Source organism: Alosa sapidissima, chromosome 11 (assembly GCF_018492685.1).
Source record: "Alosa sapidissima isolate fAloSap1 chromosome 11, fAloSap1.pri, whole genome shotgun sequence".
NCBI classification, from domain to species: domain Eukaryota; kingdom Metazoa; phylum Chordata; class Actinopteri; order Clupeiformes; family Clupeidae; genus Alosa; species Alosa sapidissima.
Genome location: NC_055967.1, coordinates 18875653 through 18886140, shown reverse-complemented (window position 1 = coordinate 18886140; position 10488 = coordinate 18875653). Strand labels below are relative to the sequence as shown.

Here is a 10488-nt window from a genome sequence, read left to right as displayed (position 1 = left end):
GGGCACTGTGCAACTTTAGGCAATATCGAACATAAATCATATTCTGAGTCAATGTGTAAAAATAAATTAAAAAGATTTATTTTCAACAGATTTTGTTTTACTTTATGAAAAAGTTACATTTGTGTCAATACATATTTGAGGATTGTTGAGAGGATGATTGAATTTGTACAGTTTACAGAAATAATGTAATGACATCAACAAAATTCAATTCACAGCCTTAAATGATGTGAGATGGTTCAACAACCATGAATGGGGAGTAGGTCAGGCAGAAAGGAAAACAGACTGATCAGTGCTTGTGGTCTCCACGAGTTTCATCCAACACACCCTTCCAAGGCATTAACTTGGCCTCTGACAGCAACGACTCTGCAAGTGATCACTTTTCATGGGGAAAAACCTGTAACAACAAATGTGTTTAAACATATTATACAATGAACTGGTTTCTGGGATCGCAGACTGCAAACTAATCAGCAAGCTTAATGCGCGACCTGTGCCATGCTTTGTTTCCATCTGGTTTCCATGATCACAGCACAGACAATACAACCTTTCTTTTGTTTAGCACGTAGTGGTGTGAGTGCTGATGCCATGCTTTATTAGCTCCTGCCTTGTTTTTGTCATGTGTTTGTAAGGGACATTCTACAGCTGGGATGGGTCACAGACACACTAACCTCCTGTAGCACACCATGATGAGCAACATCACAGCCACCCCGCCCAGCACGGCCACCACTGCAGCTGCTACTGAAGAGGCCGAGAAAGATGCCACGTCAGGCTCTGACAAAAGGGCGCAAAAAACAGGAACAGAACATATTTAACAATAAGCAGTCATGCACACAGCCACACAAAAGAATGGAAGTTCCTGCTGCATTGGTTCAGTTACACTATGCATTCCATACCTGCAGGCAAGCAATTGACTTCGATACAGTAGCCTGGACCAACTAATTCACAAGTTATGTGCATTTACATTATGTGACATTATGACAGTGTCAGGTGACTGCTAAGTGGACATAGACAAAGGAGTCTGATACGGGACTGATTACCTGTACAGGTAAAGGAGCCAGGTGTGTTGTGGCACTCTGTGTTCTGAGGACAGACTGAGGGACTAGACGCACACTCATCCACATCTAAGGGAAAGAAAAATACCAGTTTGAGGATTCAGCCTCATTTTTTTTAATTTACTTTAATTTTTCTCGAAATGACCTCTGGTAGGCAGAGGGATTTTTACTTTTTGACACAACCCAACTGATAAGACAATATCTGGATGTTTTCATGTGCAATAGAATAGGGTGGACATTATATAACATGACATAAAGTGAGATATGCTGTGATATGTGACCATGACCATGTAGACCATGGTTGTCTACTAGCAATTCAACATTGTCCTTCAGCACAGTAGAGCACTCTCCCCATGATCCTGTAGTGCATTACCTTGGCAGGTAGGGGGTGCTGATGTCCACTGCTGGGTGTGTGGGTCACACTTGACTTGGGAGGGGCCGACGAGGCTGAATCCAGCGGGGCACTGGTACAGAACGGCGCTGTCACAGAGCAGCGAGTAGCCGGGTTGGATACGGGGTACGGAGCCACACGTGGGGTCTGACAGAGAAGAAGAGGAAAGGAGGATGGTGTGTTAGACAAGGAAATGGAGGAAACACTACAGGTGTTCTGGGTACAATCGCAACTGGACTTTTTTTGTTCACTTAGGTTACACAGTAATATATAAAACCAAAAATAGCCATCTTTCATAATTGGTATGTCCTTCTTTGCCAAAGGAAAAGACCAAAAGAGACATAATTTTCAAATTAATATTATGCCAATGGATAATCTTCTCACATCCATTTCTTTCACCAAATGTCATTAAACCAATCTCTTTCCTCAATCTCCTGAACTTCCATTACCGTAATTTCCCAACTATTAGTCACGGTTTATACACTGATTGTGCAAAAAATTCTTCAGCTATGAGGTTATACGGGGGCAGTTAATATAATATCAATATGGTTTTGTTTTTTTAACTTGCATAAAACACTGTCCTGCGGTTTATGCACAATGCGGCTAATACACAGGAAATCTCAGGCGCGGCTAAACGAGTGAATGGCAGCTCAGTGGTTCTGTTGCTCTGGACCTGCCTGAGTCTGGTTCCCTCCAGGCGCTGAGGTCTAGTGGGGGTATGCGGGGGTGGGTGCAGGGCAGGAGGTCCTCTGTGCAGAGAGTGCGTGTGAAGGGGTCGGGCGGCACCAGCTGGATGTGTGTGTTGTCGCAGATGACGCGGGAGAGAGAGACCCTCTGTAGCGATGACCTCTGCGCACGGCTGAACATTCCCTTTCTCTGCCACCAGAACCTAGGGAACCGAGAGACAGAGGCTGAACATTCCCTTTCTTTGCCACCAGAACTGGGAGAACAGAGAGACAGGCTGAACATTCCCTTTCTCTGCCACCAGAACCGGGAGAACAGAGAGACAGAGGCTGAGCAACAGCTGTTTCTTCAGAACATACACAGATTGCTCAGAAGTTCAGACTAAAACAAATGTGCTCTTTGGTAGGTTCAAAAAAAGAAAAGATCCATGTGGGTTGTGTTACTCATTTTTAACACGCATGGTCCATTTTTAAAGAGTTTCACAACAAAATAGCCATCTAAATACATTTTTGCTTGTGAGTATTTATTTAAGTGTGTGTGTGTGTGTGTGTGTGTGTGTGTGTGTGCGTGTGTGTGCGTGTGTGTGTGTGCGTCTATGTCCACATCTGATGTTCAGTAATGCTGCTTATACAGTGCCCAGTGTGTCAGTGATGGGTGAATCAGACTCTACCTGTCCCCATCTCTAAGGGCCCTGAACTGCTTGGCCAGCAGGCAGGCCAACAGGGGCCCCACGCGGCCCCCTGGGAGGGGCGGCTCCGAGATGGCCCCCACCCACACGTCGATGTTCTGGGGCGTGCTGTACAGAGCCAGCAGCTTCTGAGCCAATGTGGGATTACCCATGATTCCTGCCAGGTCAGACTCAGAGACGGGGTCAGACAGGCCACAGAGCCTCCTCCATACACTGTAGCCTGGGACAGGAGAGAGGAGGAGGGGAGAGGAGCAGGGGAGATGGGGAGGAGAGGAGGAGGAGGACAGGAGAGAGGAGAGGAGGAGAGGAGAGGAGGAGAGAGGAGGAGGGGAGAGGAGCAGGGGAGATGGGGAGGAGGACAGGAGAGAGGAGAGGAGGAGAGAGGAGGAGGGGAGGAGAGGAGGAGGACAGGAGAGAGGAGAGGAGAGGAGGGGAGGAGAGGAGGAGGAGGACAGGAGAGAGGAGAGGAGAGGAGGAGGGGGCATCATAATGAATGGTGGCATGGTAAATAGGTAATAAAAAGAAACAAAGAGAAACAAAAGTCAGCACTAATACATAAGAGCATGTGTGTATGTGTGACTATGTGTATATGTACAGACGTATATGTGAGTGCATGTGCCTGTGGATGCATGCCTGTGTGTGTGTGTGTGTGTGTGTGTGTGTTTTAAAGCTATGTACCAGGTAGTCCATGGTCCCTGCCTCTCTGGAGGTTTAGGGCCCCAAGGTCGAAGGGCAGTCCCCCCTGAGCCTGGAAGAGTCGCTCAGTCAGTTCCTCCACCATCATCTGATCAGACACCTGCAACTTCGCTGGGGACAGCAGCAAACCACGCAACACAGGGTCAACCCCACCTGAGAGAGGGAGACAGGGAAGATGAAGAGGAAGAGAGAGACAGGGAAGAGGGGGAGGTACAGAGAGACAGGGAAGATGAAGAGGAAGAGAGAGGCAGGGAAGAGGGGGATGAACAGAGAGACAGGGAAGATGAAGAGGAAGAGAGAGGCAGGGAAAAAGGAGATGAGGGTCAGTACAGAGGAAATCCTAAACACATTGTGTCAAAAAGTCTAAGAATCTTAACAACATCTTTTCACTACGTAGTGAACAAACGCAGATGACAAAATAATGAATATTCGGTAAAACTGTCTACACAGGCAAGGATACAAATTAAACTCAAAGTGATGCCAATGTATAGCTAAATAAACAACTGAATGTCAGCGCAGTCCTTGAGTAATAATATATTGTGTAAAGTTGAAGTTATTGGTAATTGGAGCCTGTCTCACCCTCCCGAATGACCCTCCAGGAGGCGAAGAGGGAGTGGTGGAGAGGCAGTGTCGGGTGCCTGGGGCTGGGCTGGTACCCTGGGCCGAGCCGGGTCACCACCGGCTGCACCGTAACGTGCGCGAAGCGAAAAGCAGCGGCTGCAAAGACGTTGGCGATGCTGGGGTTGACCTGGGGGACGTAGCCCTCGTATGGAGGAATGAGCTCAGAGGACACCTCATCCCCCAGCACGCGGGGCAAGTAGTGCTCCCAGGTCAGAATCTGTGGGAGAGAGGGGGTGCGTGAGGAGGGTAAGCGTATGGGAGTATGGGAGAGAGACAGAGAGAAACAAAGAGAGAGAAAGAGAGAGAGAGAGAGAGAGAGGAGAGGGAGAGAAGGAGAGAGAGAAAGAAAGTGGTATGAGCATAGGAGAAAGAGAAGGAGAGAGGAAGTGTGTTATTTTGGAGAACTGACTCATGTAGTCATTGTTTCACTGTAAAGAAATGTTTTAACGATGAGTCAAAATCTCTGGGGTTGTTCTATCCCCAGGCTATATATTGAGGCATAGTCTGTCAGTGTCGGGCTAATGTTTTGGACCTTTCCTTCTCAGATGCCATTATGTAAAGACCACACAACTGTTCCTGGGGCCTTACTGGGTTTCAATTATACTGTATCTATAAAACATCAAAGGAAAAACTGAAAACCCCAAGCTCCAACTCTGCTCTGCACATACCAGCGAAGAGATGATTATTTTGGGCAGGACTCATGCCTATGAATTAAGCCTAGTTCTAGACTAAAGGATTGATAACTTCAACAAAGATCTCCATTGGAAAAAAAGCTTTTGGACTAGACTTACACTAATCCATGTCAGGGAGACTGAGCCATAGATTACTGGGCTATTGCTATGCTATCTTAACCCTCAGATGCCAGGGCCCTGCAGTCACTCATATATATTTTAGTGGACAAGGGAATGTATGCGCTCTCTCTTCTCTACTCCCTTTTCACCTACGACTGCACACCTGTACATGGCTCTAACACCATTGTCAAGTTTGCAGACGACACAATGGTGATTGGTCTCATCAGCAACAATGATGAGAGCCCACAGAGAGAAGGTCCACCTAACAACGTGATGCACCGATACATCTCTGAGGACCTCTCTTGGACCCTCAACACCTCTACCCTGATCAAGAAGGCTCACCAGCGTCTCTTCTTCCTGAGGAGACTAAAAAAGGTCCACCTGTCTCCTCAGATCCTGGTGAACTTCTACCGCTGCACCATCGAGAGCATCCTCACCAACTGTGTCACCACTTGACAAGGACCACAAGGAGGTGGCACTACTCATAGCATTCTATTTATATTACAAAATGTACATATTGTAACTGCTCTTATACATACCAATATTCTACTGTTCTTATAATGTTAATGCAATCATACTACAGACTATACTCCATAGTCAACTGTACCTGTCTATACTGTTAATACTGCACATACACTTATTTTTACTACCCTTATAATGTTACTGTTAATACACTGCACACTGTACATGTGTTTATATTGTCCATACTACATATCCAACTACCCCCTCCCCCCAGCCCCAACCTACGCCACCATGCCTGTTGAGCTGCACCACGACCATGGACCACTTGACAGGGACAACAAGGAGGTGGCACTACCCTATAGCATTCTATTTATATTTACATTTATATAACAAACACATACACTTATACATACTGTACATATCTGTCTATATTGTCCATACTACATATTTTTCTGCTCTTATAATGTTGTTGTTAATACACTGCACATATCCCTACTGTGAACCATGCCACTTTCTTAATTGTATAATACTGTCCACACTACACTATACTGTATGTCATATACTGTTTACATTGCACTACCTGTCTATACTGTTCACGTTGCACTTTTTTGCACTTCTGGTTAGAAGCTAACTGCATTTCATTGTCTCTGTATTTGTACTCTGCACAATGACAATAAAGTTAAATCTAATCTAGAATCTAATCTAAACATCCCATGTCCTCCATCACCTGGTGGATGGCCCCCATGATCTTGCGGGCCTCCTGGTAGAGTGTGTCGGGGGACCAGTGAGGGTTCAGCTGCTTCAGCTCCCGGGCCAGACGGTTGTGCTCACGCAGAAACAACGTGTGCAGGGCGATCATGCCCAGGTGCTCATTCGCCCGCGAGTCTCCTGAAACACACACACACACACACACACACACACACACACACACACACACACACACACACACACTCTATTTCTTTTTACATAATAAAGTGAGGGTGTATAATCTATGCATGCGGATGATAATCTAGAACATTAGGGTGTATAATTTTTGCACGTTTTTCTAATCTGTAACATTTACATTCCAAGCTAAATTCTCTTCCAATTAAACTCTAAAATATCTTAGTTGCTAATTGAAAGATAATTCAACTATATTAATATGTATTAATAATGTGTAGCTTGACCTACCTGCCTGGAAACAGGAGGTCATGTTCTGGTCTGGAGGCGTCTCTGCCCCTGAGGCGTTTCGGCCAGTGCGAGGGCCGCAGGGGTCCAGATGAGACTGCTTCCTGGGCAGGAAAGGCATCATGCCAAGCCCCTGGTCTGAGTGCTGAGGGTTGAGAGCCAGCAGGCCGAGAGGGGACGACAGGTTCCGGAGGTCAGAGGCTGATTGGTCGGTGCTGCCATACACCATGCTGGCGTCAACGAATGAGGTGATGGCGTTCAGCTGCTCTCTGTGGCGATGTGGTGGCGTAGCCACACTCCCGAAACAACTTGGAGCCGAGCGGAAGAAAGGCATGCAGCTTTGGATACCAGTACGTGGGTCGGAGAGAGGGATCTGAGTGAGAGAGAGAGAAGATAGAGAGAGACAGGGAGAGAAGAGAGACTTGAGTTTAGATTCATGCATACAGATGTCAAGAACATGAAGTGTATGCACTATAGGTCTGTATGTGCAAACCTGAGTGTGTACTGATATGAACTATATTTTGTATGCATGTGTAGGTGCCCCCCCACCCCACCTCTATGGGGAAGCAAGGCGTGTCTCGGCTGCAAGTTCGGCTGCAGTCCGCGCCGGTCTTGAAGGCAGCCGTGCTGGGCGTCTGTGGGGTCAGAACCAAGTCATGGTCGATCCACTGGCCCCACTCCACCAGGAGGTGCGACAGGGACGAGTCCAGAGAGATGTTCTCGTTGTGGGTGTACAGCACACTGTGAGACACACACCGCACCTCCACACACACAACCACACACACCATCCAGCAGTTAGCATCAGCACACTAGCACATCCAGTGAATGCATATTGAGTCAAATGCAACTCATGTCACCCTTCTTGCATTAGGTTGTATTATGCTGTAATACACCTCTTGTATTACTACTATAAATAGATCAGAATCACCTTTTCGAATTCGTACTGTCATTGTACAATTTCTAGCATGGAATATGGAACAGAAATTATTACTTTGTTGCTGGGCAAAGTCTATGAAACGTTTAAAGTGAGTAACAAAGTACAATATTGGTTCTAAATGTTGGCCAATCTCGAGGGGGACCGATGAGACCTACTGGGGGCAGGGTGAAGTTGTGGTAGCGGTGCTCAGGGTCCCAGCCTCTAGGGGCTCCCAGGAGGTCTTCATACTCAGGGGGCAGCCAGCGGTTGTAGGGGGTGTTGGCAGCCCCCCATAATGGGTACTGTCTAGATGAGGACCGTAGAGAGAGAGGGTGAAACAAAACCAGTTCCAGAGGAAACAAGAACTAACACTAACCATGCACTGTTTCCTTCAAGAACTAACACCAACCATGCACTGTTTCCTTCAAGAACTAACACCAACCATGCACTGTTTCCTTTAAGAACTAACACCAACCATGTACTGTTTCCTTCAAGAAAGCCAGTACTTAATTTTGATAAGGAATATGTTATTGCATGCTGAAGTGAACCTCTGAACTTCACATCAATATGGAGTTGGTATAATCGTGTGTGTAGGTGGTTGCCTTTATTTGTGTGTGTGTGTGTGTGTGTGTGTGTGTGTGTGTGTGTGTGTGTGTGTGTGTGTGTGTGTGTGTGTGTGTGTGTGTGTTTTACCTGTTATTGCACTGTCCTGTGAATGAGCGATAGCGGTCAGACAGACAGCCTGTCTGACACACAGGTCTCCGTGTCTCTGAGGAGCAGCCTGATGCTTGCAAGAGTGTCTCAAAGTCCTGCGCACTTAACAGCTCTAAAATACACACACACACGGTGGGGTCAAGTTAGTCAATGGTGCGAAAGTTCATCATTTTTATGTGTGTGTGTGTGTGTGTGTGTGTGTGTGTGTGTGTGTTAGTAGTCATAGTACCAGTGAGGTTGGGCGTGGGCGTGGGCGTGGCCATGGTGTGAGTGTAGACCATCTCCCTGATGAGCTCCACAGTGTTGTCCAGCACCTCCGCTGCCCTGATGTGGGCTCTGGTCTGGGGACCCGTCTGCTTGAACTGGGCCAGCAGGTCACTGGGTCTCATCGAGCCCTCCGACAAGGACGTCTTCACTCTAAGGGCACAGAGAGAGAGAGAGAGACAGAGACAGAGACAGAGAGAGAGAGAGAGAGAGAGAGAGAGAGAGAGAGAGAGAGAGAGAGAGAGACAGAGACAGAGACAGAGACAGAGAGAGAGAGAGAGAGAGAGAGAGAGAGAGGAGAATTACACGATTTGTCATGGCAGCAGTTAAATCCCTTACGAGTGAGTAGGATTAGGGAGAAAGATGTGTGTGTAACAGAGAAAAAGAGTGTGTGTGTTTGTGTGTGAAAGACAGAGTACATGAAGGACAGATAAACACAAAGAGAAACATACACAAATGAATGTCATTAAGCATAACACAATTTCACTCAAAATGCAAAGAATAAACTGTTATCCCTCCTTAAAACAAAAACAATAAAATAACTTACTCATCGACAACTGTGGCCAGTGTAACCAGTGTTCACAAAAATGGAACTGAATATGGCATATGTAGGTTTCGGCCCATAATAGAAACTCACCTCTCATTTGTGTGCGCATAAGCTGAATCAGTCAGCTCAATGGCTTGCCTAAGTGCCTCCTGTAGGAATGCTGAACCGAGGTAGACCACCTCTGCAGAAAAACATGAAACATAAAAAAGATGGTGGAGGAAGAGGTAAGCTGCTAAAATATATAGCAAAGGGGGATGTCATCTAAAAAGGTTCTCAACCCAAGGTCAAACGAAAACGACAAGACACACCGGCTTATGATGAATGCCACATTATTATAGACTGTTACCAGGGGTGATCATTCTCATTTGCCCATATTTTTTCTATATAGAGTGTTCATGAGATGAGCTCAAAAAGGCAAGTTATGACAAGACAAGTCATAGATTCATAGATTAGGAAAGGTGATTTCATTCTGTTGCTTGACAAGGGAAAAGGGTGCTGTCAATGTTTGTGAGTCCTCAGATTGATCGCTAGATGCGATTTGTTTTTGTTGTGAGAGCAGGCAGGTGAAAAAGATGCTAAATCTGCTAACGACTAGGCTTATAGCTGGTAAATTATTGTGACGAATTTGCCTAGAAGGAGTTACGAGACAGATCTCCTCTTTACATCATGAAATCTAACTGAGAATAGTAGCCTACTGAAAAACATTTTTAAAAAGTTGTAAATCTCTGACTACCTAAACTGTTTTCAGATTAAGAATCTGTGTCATTGATGTGTTTAGAAATACCCCTCTAGCCTATTTCATGAGACTGTACAAAAACACGTTGGGTTGCGTATATCCACAGCACACCTCACTTTGACCATGGAACACTGGCTGAGAACCACTGATTTAAACACACAATAGACTTCAGAGACTTTCAGTTATGACTAATAAATAAGAACAATTTAGGTTATTTTGACGAATGTTAATGGAAGTTAAGAATACAATACTGTTGTGGGTTTGCGTTAAAACTGCCATGACAGATGATTAGGTATTTACCTGAGGTGTTGCGCAATTGCGTGGGCACCTGAAGGGGTGATGACAGCTTCAGACACACAACCAGAGTTAGTGGGAAAAGGGCCACCTGAAATAGATCCCAATGAAACTGTTAAAAGCAACAAAAACTTCTGATATTAATTAATTCATTACATGAAATACTACACAATTAAATTGCAGTCTGTAATTCTGACAGTAACAACCAGTATTTACCCATTTCTTACCATAGATGCAGTATCCATCGAATTGTTCCACAATCTCCCAGTTTCAGGACTGCATTAACATGTTGGTTTGATGCATCAAAAGAGTTAGCTGGCCGCCAGTATTAGTTTAGTGGAATTGTGACTAAGTTTGTCCTACTGTAGCAATGAAATTGTGGAGGCCAATTAAAAGTGTTCCTCTGGCTACGGTCAGTACTTGTGCAAGTTTGATGACGGTATGTTTGACATTTTAAGAGTGCAGGTC

At 45.7% G+C, this 10488-nt stretch overlaps 1 protein-coding gene across 1 annotated transcript; it reads right to left on the bottom strand.

Annotated features, from left to right (window-relative positions):
* Positions 1–106: 106 nt before the first annotated feature.
* On the bottom strand, positions 107–10422 carry epx (eosinophil peroxidase). Its single transcript, XM_042110458.1, has 17 exons — positions 10248–10422; positions 10027–10111; positions 9081–9171; positions 8409–8596; positions 8159–8291; positions 7642–7771; positions 7104–7310; positions 6553–6922; positions 6110–6270; positions 4088–4346; positions 3491–3661; positions 2795–3032; positions 2118–2329; positions 1423–1587; positions 1035–1118; positions 666–768; positions 107–394 (listed from the first exon to the last, which is right to left on the bottom strand). Exons 1-17 carry the CDS (start codon positions 10263–10265, stop codon positions 337–339), a joined length of 2673 nt encoding a protein of 890 aa, XP_041966392.1. The 5' UTR covers positions 10266–10422; the 3' UTR covers positions 107–336.
* Between the last annotated feature and the right edge of the window lie 66 nt (positions 10423–10488).